At 35.1% G+C, this 14,732-nt stretch overlaps 1 protein-coding gene across 10 annotated transcripts in view; it reads left to right on the top strand.

Moving 5' to 3' along the window:
* Window positions 1-14,732, top strand: part of TUT4 (terminal uridylyl transferase 4) — a 106,946-nt gene that overhangs the window by 61,810 nt on the left and 30,404 nt on the right. For all 10 annotated transcript variants that reach the window (XM_019742855.2, XM_074334721.1, XM_019742854.2 and 7 more), the window contains exons 8-14: window positions 1,125-1,194; window positions 2,577-2,703; window positions 3,930-4,049; window positions 4,217-4,429; window positions 7,724-7,898; window positions 10,148-10,848; window positions 13,653-13,803. In XM_019742855.2, the coding sequence (XP_019598414.2) occupies window positions 1,125-1,194; window positions 2,577-2,703; window positions 3,930-4,049; window positions 4,217-4,429; window positions 7,724-7,898; window positions 10,148-10,848; window positions 13,653-13,803 (1,557 nt within the window). The remainder of the gene's footprint in view (window positions 1-1,124; window positions 1,195-2,576; window positions 2,704-3,929; window positions 4,050-4,216; window positions 4,430-7,723; window positions 7,899-10,147; window positions 10,849-13,652; window positions 13,804-14,732) is intronic.

Genomic DNA, 14,732 nt, shown 5'->3' with positions numbered 1-14,732 from the left:
TACATGAGCAGATCATCTTAAGACACATAACATAGGTTTGCAAAATTGTCAGTTACAAAATTGATTATTCCCTCCTTTATGCCCTCATTGTACTCTATTTTTATTTTTTAAAACTTTTGTTTATTTTAAGAGTGTTTTTCCAGAACCATCAGCTCCAAGTCAAGTAGTTGTTTCAATCTAGTTGTGGGGGATGCAGCTCTCTGTGGCCCACGTGGTGTTGAACCGGCAACCTTAAGAACACCGCGCTCTAACCAACTGAGCTAACGAGGCCGCCCCTCGTTGTACTCTTTAAAGACCTCTTATCCTGTCATCTACAGGATTTATTTATATGTTTGTTTTCCAAACCCCTGTTTGAGCTCTTTGTGTCTTATTCATTGTCATCTACCATGCGTAATGCAACTCCTGACATATGAGAATGGACAAATTTATGAACTTTCCACTGTGCACTCACGGTGGAAAGTTTTTTGAATAAATTAATTATTCTAATAAATTCTACTAAGAGATTTTCTTTAAACTTCAAATGAAATGTTAATCCATCTGTTTTTATTTAGATTAGACATTTATGGCATGGGGCCTACCTTGGAGACATAGTGATGGACTTCAGAGTGGAAGTGTGTTTCACCCTTGCTTAGAACCTTTAATTGGGGAGACTCTTCATATGTTTGCAGGAAATGGGGCCAGCAGAGTTAGTCTTTTACTTGCATGGATATTTAAAAGAACTAAATTGTCAAAACAATGTAGGTTCTCATTTCGTGATTCCTGTGGAAATAGCCCTCAGAAGTAAGTGGTGTCCTCTGTTTGCTGTATTTATGAAGGTTAGCTTTGACTAGATTATATGCTTACATGGATATAGTCAAACTTTTAGGGATGTTAAAACCTGTCTTCTTAAGGTGATTGTAATTTTCAGACAGTATTTGGGACTATGCCTATGGTTTGTGATATACAGCAAATGACACAGAGGTAAGAAGAGATTCTGTTTGGTTGATGTTCTTAACGAGAAGAGTGGATTATCCCACAGAAGGAATGAGAGTGATTTTTAGAAGGAAACTTAACGTTTACCATAAAGTAGACATTTTAGAGATGTTGACATTAGCTTACTTGTTTTATTTTTTTTTCCTTGTTAGTGTTATATGTAGATGTGGAATCTGATTTTCATGCTAAAGTTCCTGTTGTGGTGTGCAAAGATCGGAAAAGGTTGGTAACAATGAAGAGAAAATGAAGTATTTTTAAAACTAACGACAACATTCAAATATGCAGTGAACATATCCCAGAGAGAAATTTTTTGTTTTAGATTTCTCCTTGGATTAATATGACTAAGCTAGTTTCTATTTATTAAAATAGCAGGCTTACTAAAAGCATGTGAACAAGAAATAGAACTACCAGACAGTCAAAAATAAAACACTCTGAAGCAGAACTTTTCATTTTTTTCATCAAGATTATTCACTCAACTGTAATTGAACATTTACTATATATGTTAGATACCACTTTGCTGTAGGTATCTTTGATACAGATACGAATAAGAAATAACCTCTTCTCCAGGAGCTCACAGTCTGTGAGAATCTAGTTTTTAGTTCACTGAAATTGAGTCATTGAAGAGTAATCTTGCCTTTCTAGTCAGATGTTTATAGGACTGAGAGAGCAAAGTGCCTTTGAAAAAGGAAACTAAAATAATCCTATTTGAGATCAATATGGGAGACATGAAAATAATACAGAAATAATAAACTTTTCTATTATTAACCTGTATATCTTATGTATTAAGATTTTTATATTTTCTTATTCAAAACTAGAAGGATCTATAAAGATCTTCCTTATTTTTTAAATTAGAAAATTGATAACTGAAGGACAACTAGCGATTTGTCTAAATTCACACCATTTAGGGGAAAATCAGAATTGGACTGGAGCTATTCTGACTTTTAGTGTTTTTTTCCATCACAGTGTGTCAGATTGCCTTTTTGTGCCAACCTCAGATAGATTCTTCTCCCTGCTACCAAAATATCTCTACTACAGTTTTGTTACCCCACTTAAGGTAGCTTCTGTTTTCATTTTAAGCATTACTTGGGTTAATACATAAATCCATTCTAAGCTCTAATCTGAAAATAGCATATCAATAAAATCATGAAAACTTGGGTAGGGAAAAATTGGAATCGAGAAGTGTCGGTAATCAGTTCAGAATTGCGTTTTTTTGGTTTTATTATGTGCAAAGCAAAAAGAATGAACTAAGAAGGTATGTTGCACTATTTGACATTGACAAGATCAATGTCTTCTCACTCATATAAGTCAAATTTTGGTGAATCATAATGCTGGTTTTGTAATTAATTTCTCATGAACTTGAGTAATAAATGAGATTGAAATTTATTATGCAGTACAAATGAACATTTCAAACATCTTTAATATATATGGAACTCTAGTGATGGAACTGGTACATAGTTTTCAGTTAGCTCTAAGTTTATTAAAACATTTGTTTTTATTATGCTTCTTAGGTATTAAAATACGGTGATTGGAAAGGATAGCCACAGAATTTGAAGTATTCTGGTTTTTAAGGTATTAATATAGTGAAATTTGTTTCTTATTCACAGTGGTTTACTTTGTAGAGTGAGTGCAGGAAATGATATGGCATGCCTCACTACTGATTTACTTGCTGCTCTTGGCAAAATGGAACCTGTCTTTATTCCCTTGGTGTTAGCCTTTCGCTATTGGGCTAAGGTGAGTGGAACAGAAGAAAAAAGTACCTAATCTTTAAGGTAACTCAGGCTTTCTCCTGTAGTAACCTGTAACATAAATCATAAAATGTGGGGACAAAACTGTTACAGATATCTGTAATAAGGTTAGAGTAGATCTGAAGCCAAGTAGACAGATTTGGGATAAGTTTTGTAGACAGGACTTGGAGAGGTATTGTATATGAGAGTTGAGGGGAATTGAAAACAACTCCTAAATTTTTGGAAAATACAAAAATACCAAGTTCTTGGATAGGGAGATGGTTTCTTTAAAATGACATCTGTAAAATCTCCTTAAATTAATTTTCAAATGTGAAATAATATTAATTAGAATTACTAAGAGTTTCTGAAAAGTTGATAAAGTGGTCTTAAAGGTTAGTATGTGAGAATAAATTGCCAATGGAACTCAGAAAGAGAAGCCTTGTGAAGGGGACCTACTTTACCACTATAAAACTGATTTAGTCAAATGTATACCATCAGCATAGGAATAGACAAACCATATCTGTGGAACAGAATAGAAAGCCCAGAAGTACATAAAAGATTATTAATATGAGGCAGAAGTAGAAGCAAGATAAGAAAATAACATTTTAAAAAGATGTCCACGGTAAAAGTACTATGTATGATATGCTTCCATTTAACTAAAATGTATGTGTCTTTATATGCAATAAAAAAATGAATGGAAAGATGGTTACCAATATGTTAATAGGTGTTTTCAGGTTGGCAAGATTACAGGTCATTCTTTATATTTTATATACACATACATACATACATACATACATACATAGAGTGCCAAAAAAATATATACACATTTTAAGATTGTAGAAGTATTAAAATTGTAAAACTCAATGTATACTGATAACAAGAGATGAATACAAGTCACATTTGACTTCTGCAATTACAAGACGTGCTCAAAGTGGTTAGCATCAGCGTCCAGACACTTCTGATTATAGCAAACTGCTGCTTGAGCAATGTTCACCAGAGTGTCCATTTGTATACATTTTTTGACACCTCCGGTACACACACACACACACACACACACACACAATTATATATTTATACTTTTTACAATGACTATGATAGGGGAAAAAAACTTCCACCTCCCCCAATCATATCCACTCTAACCTTACTACAGATATCCTTACTATTTTTATTGTGAGGGGAACAAAAAAATTAAAGAAAGGTAAATGGTGGTTCTTTTTCCCTTTCATTTTGCAGTTGTGCTATATTGACTCCCAAACTGATGGCGGAATCCCTTCTTACTGTTTTGCTTTAATGGTGATGTTTTTTCTACAACAAAGAAAACCACCTCTTCTTCCTTGTTTACTTGGAAGTTGGGTAAGCATAAGTTTGTGACATATATATAGATATATAGATATGTAGTTTGCTCTTACAGAGTATTCTGTTCAAACAGTTTAAGCTGGAATTCCGGTTTGTCTGTTTGTCCATCTTTTTTTTTTCTCTTTAAATAATTTTTACACAATTTGGAATGCCTTTTTATGTAGATTGATGGCTTTGACCCAAAAAGAATGGATGACTTTCAGCTGAAGGGCATAGTAGAAGAAAAGTTTGTGAAGTGGGAATATAATTCAAGTAGTGGAACTGAAAAAAACTCAATTGCTGAGGAAAACAAAGCTAAGGCAGACCAACCAAAAGATGATACCAAGAAGACAGAAACAGACAACCAAAGTAATGCCATGAAGGAAAAGCATGGCAAAGTAAGCATTTTTTGTGTGTGTGTGTCTTTTCTATCTGTAGAATTTGTGATGCCTTCAATTGAAGCTATTTTAATAGTAGACTGACTAACCTTGAGTAAGCAAGCCTCTTGGCCTCATTTTCCTCATCTGTAACGTGAGGGGTTGATCTGGTTTAGTTTTTCAGTAGGGAGATTCCCTAATGAATTTATAACTCATTTTGGAAGACTTCTATTGTTTGAATCATGTCAAAGTAATTCTTTGTATCTTTTTCATTTAGACAAGGAAAATTTCCTTCAGGAGTTGGGCTGTGACCAAAAGTTTAGCGTATGAGAATTATGGTGTCAGACTGGTGGAGAAATAAAGGCCTGTGCGCCTTTAGTGGGTGGCTTGCTTATTTAATCAGTCAGCATTCATTTATTAAGGACCTGTTCAGAGCCAGGCATTAGCTTGAGTGCTGGAGAACCAAAGTTGAATATCTATGGATTGTGTCCTTCAGTAGCATGTAGTCTACTTCTGAAGTAGGTAGACATATTATTACAGAAATGTGAACATTACTGAAATCACTGCTTATGTAGTTCCCTGAATATATGTTCCTAGTTCATTCAACTCTCCCATTTTCCTAGCCTACTTTCTGTCCTCTCCTCAAACCACCAATATTCTCAACTAATGATCTTGCTTATTACTTCACTGATAAAACTGAGACAATCAAAAGAGAATTTCTACACATTCCCTGCACCATCTGTCACTGTCTGCACTCACATATTCTGCCTTGCTGCCTGCTTGTAGAAAAGAACTTCTCGTGTTGCTATCTAAAGTCATTTTCTTCACTTGTGTATTCAGTCCCTCCCTTTTTGTCTATCCAGAACATTGCTCTAGCAATTCTTTCCCTCCTAAGTTACCAATTGTTGATTCTCTGCTGAATCAAACATGCTTTTATCTTTCCCATTTTAAAGAAGAATCTCAGCACCACTTCTCTTCCCAACTATTCTTTTGCTCCTTTCTGCAGTAAAACTATTTGAAAGAATTATCTATGTTCACTATTTTCAATGTCTTTGTTTCCTCTTAACTCATTCTAATCAGGCTTCGGCACCCATCAATCTGCCAAAACTTGTATCATCATATCAATATCCTCCACATTGCTAAATCTAATGGTCATTTCTCAATTTTTATCTTTTTTGACTTATCAGCAACATTTGCCAATTGATTATTTCCTTATCTGAAAAATTTCTTAACTTCACTTTCAGGACACTGTACCCATGGCTGATTATTCCTTCTTGGTTTCCTTTGCTGATTAAGCCTTTACAGTCTCTTAATGTTGGAGTACTCCAAGGCTCCACCCCTTTTTCTTTATCTACACTACCTTAGTGATCTCATCCAATCCTGTGGATTTTAAGTACCATCTGTATGATGATGATTCCCCAATTAAATCTTCAGCCAAATCTCTCTCCTGAACGCTATAATTTTATCTCCAGTTGCCTATATAACGTCTCTACTTAGATGTGTAATAGATGTCTTAAACTTAACGAACCTAAAACTGAACTCCTGGTTTTCTCCTTGCTCCACATGCAGTTTTCTCATCTCATTTGATGGTACTACATCCTTTCAGTTGCTCAGACAAAAACATTGGGGTCATCCTTTACTTATCTCTTTCATACCTCATAACAAGTCTGTCAGGAAATTCTGTTATTTCTACTTCATATATGTCCAGAATTTGACCACGTCTCACTACCCCCACTGTTACCATCTTTGTTCTAACCACCATCATCTCTAGCCTGGATTAATACCATAGTGTAATAGTAAGTTTCCTGCATCTACCTTTGCCCCTTACAGTCTATTCTCAACACAATAATCAGAATGGTTCTTCCAAAAGTTAAGTCAGATTATGCCCTTTCCCCTCCTCACCCTCAAAACGCTTCAGTTGCTCCTCATTTAAATGTAGAATTAAATGTGGTTCTTACTGACTAGTTCTCTGTTTTCCTCTTCTTCCCTTTTCTGTACCACACTGGGTTTCTTAGTTTTCTTTTTAAAGCTAGTCACACTCCTACTTGAGTGTGTTTGCTGTTTCCTATTCCTAGAACACTTTTCGCTCTTCTCCAAATCATACCTTCTCATCAAGTCTCATCCTGACCACTCTATTTAACATTGTAACTGTCTCCTGCTCCCATGCTCCCATCCCCTTTACTAAACCAACTCAACTTTTTCTTATTGCCACAGAAGTTTTCTTCTAACTTCCTATGAATTTACTTGTGAAGTTTGTTATTTTGTTCTTCCCTGGGAAATAAGCTCCCCTAAGGGAGGGATGGTTGTTTTGTTTTCTAATGGATCTATCCCAAGTGCTTGGCACATAGTAGACACTCAGTTAATAGTTACAGAATTGAATGAGTGAATGACTGTTTCATGTCTTTATGCTCCCGAGTGGTCACTGTTAGCCAGTCTTTATTTCATAACTTATTCCATTAGAATTCAGGTATTATCTCTTCTGTTATGCCTCCCATCACTACCACCACCACTGCATTAGAGGCCCAATTTACCGTGTAGCCTTTACTGTAATTGCTAAATTGTCTCTTCCTCTCCTAATAGTTCATGAAGTGGGATCTTACCTTATTTGAGTGGCATTATGCAATACTGAGTAGCAACATGGATGCGGTAACCAGGTGCTCCTGAGTCAAATTGTTGTCCTATAGTATCTCCTTTATAGAGTTGTTAGAATAGTTATTACATGCTCAGCATTTAGAAGAATGAATGATGCATGGTGAGCATCATGTGTAGTAGCTCTCAGTTTTTTATATCCCCAGCACAATGCCAGGCACATAGTAGGTTCTAAATAAATGTTTGCCAAATGAAGGAATTAGCCAAATGAAGGCATTTACTTAGATTGTAGAAGTAATTACTGCAGTGAGGAGCTGTAGTGGTCCTTATGCAGTGGTTTGCAACCATGGCTACACCTGAGAAACACTTAAGGAGCTTTAAAAATTCCAACGCCCAGTTGATGCCCAGGTCAGTTAAATCAGAATGTTGGGAAGAGTATGGGAGGTGGGAGTGGTGTATAACTCAGATATTAGTGTATTTCAATATTCCCACTGTGATTCTAATGTGCAGCCATGGTTGAGAATTGCTGGTTTAGTGGAAAGAACAAAAATTCTAGGAGTCAGTAAACTAGGACTCTCTTACCAGCTATACCAGAAACTATTTTTTGGCCAGTGACCCCTTTATGCCTCAGTTTTTGAAAAGATGATCTCTCAGGTTTTTTCAAACTGAAAATTAGATAGTTCTAGTTTTGTGAAGCTTAAATAAAAGATATGTTTTCTTTTCCAGTCTACTTTAACATTGGAAACACCACATCAGGTATCCCTGGGACAATTATGGTTAGAGCTGCTAAAATTTTACACACTGGATTTTGCTTTGGAGGAATATGTGATATGTGTACGGATAAAAGATATTTTAACAAGAGAAAACAAAAACTGGCCTAAAAGGCGAATAGCCATTGAAGGTGAGATGATAGTTATATTTCATTTGGAGAATATTTTTTTGTGTGTCACTCATCATCTGTTTCTAATACAGTATTATAAATTCTATCCTTTGTAGCGCTATATATGCCACTAGGTTGCCATTATATATTTTAAATAAATTCTTTGTCAAGTCTGTTATAGGATTAATACTTATTTAAAGGTTTCCAATCTGTAAATAATATATTAGTTAGGGTTATTAGCTTATTTACATGCCTTTATTTTAATTTCTAATTATGAAAAAATGTTGAGTATAGAAAAATAGAATAGTTTTATGAATACTATAAGATCTTTTTGAATAAATTTGTGCTATAAAATTGTTAAAGTATAATTTTAAAATCCAATTTTTTATTGTCTTCTAAAGCACCTTATCTGTTAAATGTGACCAAGCTAAAGAAAAAAGAACAATTGATGTTGACAAATAAGGTTTCATATCAAATCCCAAGAACATTTAAGATCTCTAGCAATACAGAAAATACCGTGTTTCCCCGAAAATAAGACCTAGCTGGACAGTCAGCTCTAATGCGTCTTTTGGAGCAAAAATTAATGTAAGACCCGGTCTTATTTTACTATAATGTAATACCTGATCTTATATAATATAACACCGGGTCTTATATTAGTTTTTGCTCCAAAAGACCCATTAGAGATGATTGTCCGGCTAGGTCTTATTTTCGGGGAAACACGGTAATAGAATGGTTTCTAAATTCTTAATCAAAAATTTAAATTCCACTCACTTTATAGATAGGAAGTTGAATTTCTGTCCATCATTTTAGTCTGTTTAGATCAAGGGTGTCCAAACTGCGGCCCGCGGGGCCAACTGCGGCCCGCAGTCCATTTTTTATTGGCTCACAGCAAATTCCAAAAATATATTTAGTTTACTTAAATAAACCAGGTGAGGCAATACGTACTTCACCTTGAGTGAGTGGCCCAGCTGTTTGTGTATTTTACCGCATGTGGCCCTTGGTGAAAAACGTTGAAAAAAGTTTGGACACCCCTGGTTTAGACTATATATTCTTCTGTTCGTTTAGTCTTCTGGCCTTCTCTACTGTGAATTGGACCCACAAATTTCTCATATACTCACAAGCATGTACTCACATATTGTACTCTTATATATAGTAAATAACGCACTTGAAACCTATAGCTGTCATAATTTCTCTTTCTTTTAGCAAGGGAAAGAGGCTAGAAAAAGTTTTTAAAGCCTGGATTTAGATAACAGCAAAAAGTAGTAACAAATGCCTCAACCACGACAATCTGAAGCCTGGCCTGTTAATCCTTTTACTTAATGATCTTCAGTAGTGGAGAAAATGTGTAGTCTTTTGGGTATTACTGTTATTTTTCCCTTGGGGCATATTTGTGTTTCAGGCTTATAAAATCCAAAAAGCCATAAACATTTTTAGAAGTCTGAGTTGATGCAAGCCTTTTCAACATAACCATTTTAGATAGCATCAAAATCTAAATTTTGGTTTAATTTTCACTTTCTTTGGTCTCTTTCTGCTTTTCTCTATTCTCTAATTTTTTTAAAAAAATTTTTATGGGGAATATTGGGGAACAGTGTGCTTCTCCTGGGCCCATCAGCTCTAAGTCGTTATCCTTCATTCTAATTGTCGAGGGTGCAGCTCAGCTCCAAGTCCAGTTGCCGTTTTCAATCTTAGTTGCAGGGGGCACAGCCCACCATCCTGGGTGGGAATTGAACCAGCAACCCTGTTGTTCAGAGCTCGCGCTCTAATCAACTGAGCCATCAATTCGCCCCTCATTTCTCTAATTTTCTGTTTTCACTAAAGTTAAATCTGAAAAACAGTATTTTTTTAAGTTGAAACTTTGAGAGTCTTAGGTTATATTTTATTTGTTTAAATTGCAAGGAATATGTAACTGAAGAGTACTATCACGAGATGAGCTTGAAAAATTTCATTCAATGACATTATAGGGAGGCATATTGTCATGTCTTTTTCTGGTAATTTCATCATTGAAACTATAATTACTGAGTTGGGCTCCTCAGCCAGTCTCATTAATTACCTTATTAATTTTTTTTCTCTTTTCCTTTTAGTTTTTTATTTTATGGCAGAAACAAAGGAAAAGATGTTGCTATTGTATTTCTCATTGGGACTTTAGAAACACTTTTGGAAAATGTGCTCTGCTGACAATCTAGCAGTTAAGATCTGTTTGTATAAGCTTGGAAATGTAGTTTGTTAGTATATACTTAGCTACTAACCTTCTTCTTTTTTTTTTTTACTAGATCCATTTTCAATCAAGAGGAATGTTGCACGGAGCTTAAACAGCCAGCTTGTTTATGAATATGTTGTGGAGAGATTCAGGGCAGCTTATCGATATTTTGCCTGTCCTCAGCGGAAGGGTGCAAATAAATCTACAGTGGATTCCATGAAAAGAGAGAAAGGGAAAATAAGCAATAAGAAGCTAGGGAAGTCTGACAATATGGCATCCAATTGTTGCATTCAACTTGGGGGAAGCACGGAAAAAATAAATGCAGAAAGAGGTCATCCTGATAGATATAATGAAATGGAATGTACATCACAGAGATGTATTACTGAAGATGACAATTTGTTGGTAAATGAGCCAGTTTTGGCTGAACATGGACAGGAATCTTCATCTCTTTCTGCCAGTGAAAGCAATGAATTAGAGCCAAAATCAATGAAGAAACAGTGTGATTTAGCGCCTTCAGAGACTTGTTTAAAAAAGGAGCTCAGCCAGTGTAATTGCATTGATTATAAGTCCCCTGACCCAAATGAGTCTGATGGTACAGACTGCAGGTCAAATTTAGAAACAGAGAGTTCACATCAGATTGCGTGCACCGACACACCTGCTACCTCTTGCAACTGCAAAGCTACAGAAGATGCTTCTGACCTTACTGTTGATGATAAACACCCCACCCAGGAATTATATTATGTGTTTGATAAGTTTATTTTAACCTCTGGAAAGGTAGGCTACAGTTTGTAAAGAATGTGGAAGATTTTGTGGTTGTATGACTCTAGTTTTTAGATTCGGAAACGTAAAAATAGCTTCTATAATAGTAGACAATTTTTTTGGAATGATATTTTGATGTATATTTTAATTTTACTTATTGCATTTTGTTAATAGTTAACCTTTACAGACTGTATATAAAACTGCAAAAGGTTTCAGCATCCTATTACTAGCTAGTTTGCTTCATTTTCTCATATATGAAAAGATTATTCAGCTATTTCATGAAAATCAGTTTGACAAAGGCAACATATATTTTAAATTGTGCTTGTTTTTTCAATACATAATGGTTATTTTTTTCTTCAACAAATGAGAGTACAGGGCTTGTAAACTAATAGTATTCTAGTTTAAAGTTTTTTTTTTTTTTGTTTTTTTTTTAGTGAGGAATAGGGTGGTTGTGGAGGGTGAGTATAAACTTGGTAAAGACAGTTGAGTGAAAACAGGAACCAAAAAAGTGAAGAATCCAGATTCTGTCTTTGCTATTGAGCTTCACTTTGGATTTTGGCATGTCTCTTACAAATTATGGGAGTCTTAACTTTTCTACTTTTAAAATAGCCTAGTCTGAACTTTAACTTGATAAATTATAGAAAATAAAATACCCTAATGAACAGAAAATAAGCAAGTTTGTTAACTTTGTTAATAAAAGAAAGTTTTAGCTAAGTCACATTGCTTCAAGTGCAGTATACATAACTGAAATATTATCAGCATCCAGCGTGAAAAAGTGATTATATAGGTCATGTGTAAGCCAAGTGGAATATTAAAAAAAAAAAAAACTGGAAAATCATCCAGTTACATTGTTTTATCATTAATTCCTTATTGACAGCTTTAACTTTTTTAACCTAATGACTAAGCTATCTTTATTCTTTATAAGGATAAATCTATTACATTTTGTTTAGGTTGCAGTATTTAGGGCATATGGACTATTGAAGGATGAAATAAATCGCAGATTTGTTGAAAAGCCTTTTAGATAACTACAGTGAACATTTCTTCTACTTTATACTTTTTTTTTTCCTGGAAATCTATGTTAGGTTAACTGTTTCTCCAATTTTAATTTTTTTCTAGTTATCTGTAACATATTTCTAGAATTTTCTGATAATATGTAAAAAAAAAAAAAGTTTTCAAAAGTCGATACAAATTATTATGGTACTGTTAATTAGCCCACAGCACAGCAGTCCCACAAATAGAAGTTTCTGTGTATAATTTGCATAACAGTTAATGGATAGGTAAGTGTCCGGGCTAACCCTGGAGGGAGAAGCAACTCTAGGATCTGGCCATATTACAATAAAGAAAAGAGTAGTAGTGCTTTTCCTTAACCATATGTTGTTTTTTTCAAGTAGATGGGATAAGTTTTTACTGTTTTAGTTACTTGGTAGTGCATTGAAATACATTTCAAATGGTGGTATAGGGTTTGAAGTTAAGTTTGTGGCTATTGTATAAGAGTGGTTCCTTGTATGAAGCTAATTTATTTTTAGAGTTCAGCTCTACAGTTTGGTTTCTTGAGTACCATGCTAATGTAATAAATTGAACCAACTAGGCAAGCAAGGGTTCTGTAATTGGTTCTGAAGATAGAAAATGTTTAGAGTGAAATGAAAGGTATTTCTTGAAATTTCTTTATACAGTCATGCACCGTATAACGATGTTTCCATCATCAGTGGACTACATATATGATGGTCCCATAGATTATAATGTAATGTAAGCAAAACATTTGTTTTCGATGTTGAAAGAAAAGGTTAGACTTGATTACAATGTTGAATTTACTGTTAGCTTTGGGTTTAAATAAATGACGAGTCTCCACTTGCTGTCTACCAGCCTGTATGCCTACCCCCTCATGGGGCTGGAGTTGGTGAGGGAGTGAGAGCTGTGGAGGAGGCAGCCGGGAGCTGCCTGCGCCAACCCACGCACACACACTCATACGTGCATACTCACTTACCTCCTCTCTCTATCTCTTCCCTCCCAGTCTGCTGTCCCTGTCCCTTTCCCCCTCTTTTTCCCTCCCCCTCTTATTATGTCTCATCTCAAGCTTTATCTCTCTGGGTCTTTTTGAATCACTACTAGCCCTTTCTCCTGCCTCCTTCTGATGTCTGCTTTCCCTCCAACGGTGTCTCCATCCACAGCCCTCCCCCGCCTCCTCCCTATGTGCGCACACGCGCACACACACTTTATTTTTTACACTGTATTTTTACTATACAAATACCAATATGTTAGTTACATTGCCTACAGTGTTCAGTACAGTAACGCACTGTACAGCTTTGTAGCCTAGATGCAATAGGCTATACCATATAGCTTAGGTGTAGAGTAGGCTATACCATCTAGGTTTGTATAAGTACACTCTGTGATGTTTGCAAAACCATGAAATCGCCTGGTGGCACATTTCTCAGAACACATTCCTGTTGTTATGTGACATATGACTGTAATCTACTTTGTTAAAGATCTGAGTAGATTGAAATGTAGTGCATGTATTTCATTTGAGGGCTGATCAAACTGTTTGAATTAAGCCTTACTTTTTGCATCTCCCGGTACAACTTCAGGTAAAGCTAATCCTTAATATTATTTTAGTGGGAAAGAAAGTTAAAGTGGTTGGCTCAAAATATGTTTTTTTACCTTTAACACAGCATTTCATTAACATGTGGTTCTCACCCCTCCCCCCCGAAAGCATAGGTTATCAGAACTGTTACATAAAATATTCTTTTTGGATCTGCTTTCTAAGTAATGATGAAGTCCCTCAATAGTTTATTAGATTAGATTAATTTTTTTCCTTTGTATAGCCACCGACGATAGTATGCAGCATCTGCAAAAAGGATGGCCATTCAAAAAATGATTGCCCGGAGGATTTCAGGAAAATTGATCTAAAACCTCTACCACCAATGACAAATCGATTTCGGGAAATACTTGATTTAGTATGTAAAAGATGTTTTGGTAAGTGTTTTACTAATAGAACTACTGAGACTAGATACTTTTTTATAATTTGAGTATTTATTTATTTTCTTTCTTATTTTTTAAAAACAGTTCACTAATATTTGTTTTGGTAGAAGTTTTTAAATAGTTTAGAGACCCAACTACATATATTTATGAAATGCCTACTATGTTTGGGCCACTGTTATAAATGCCAAGGGGATTACAGAGTCCATATGTGTTCCTTAATTAAACTTAAATAAAATGAAAAATTAAGTTCCTTAGTTATATTGGCTACATCCACTGGGATAGATCAGAGGAATTGGAATTAATGATGTGGCATTTGATTTGGATCTTGAACTGCATTTTCAGATACAGGAGATTATGAATAAAAGCATAGGGGGTTTAATTTGTTTGGGAGAGTAATTGCCTTAGGTTTGGTAGAGTGTAAGAAAAGCAATAGAGGGAGATAAGGCTATAAAAATATTTTGGGGAAAGCCTTACATATTTTATGCAACATACATTTATGGTATACCTGGGATAAACCTTCACTCAGCAAACATTTTTTAATTACTTGCTGTGTCCCAGGTAAGATAAAATTTCCCATGTAATACTTAGTGCCCCATTGTAATCCCTCCCTCCTACCCTTCCCTATCTCCACCTCCTGCCTGGCAACCACTTACCTGTTTTTTGTTACTATAGATTAGTTTGCATTTTCTAGAGTTCTATACATATAGAATCACGTAACATACACTTTCCTTTGGTGGGGGGAGAGCATCTGGCTTCTTTCACTTAATAGCAGAATTATTTTGAGATTCATCCATATTGTATCAATGGTTTATTTCTTTTTATTGCTGAGTTATTTTCCATTGTGTGGATGTGCCACAGTTTATTTACCATTCACTTGTTGATGAATATTTGATTTCTTTCTAAATTTTGGTTATTGCAAATAA

Source organism: Rhinolophus sinicus, linkage group LG06, assembly GCF_036562045.2.
Source record: "Rhinolophus sinicus isolate RSC01 linkage group LG06, ASM3656204v1, whole genome shotgun sequence".
NCBI classification, from domain to species: domain Eukaryota; kingdom Metazoa; phylum Chordata; class Mammalia; order Chiroptera; family Rhinolophidae; genus Rhinolophus; species Rhinolophus sinicus.
The sequence above is the reverse complement of the archived record's forward strand: the minus strand, read 5'-3'. Positions and strand labels throughout refer to the sequence as shown.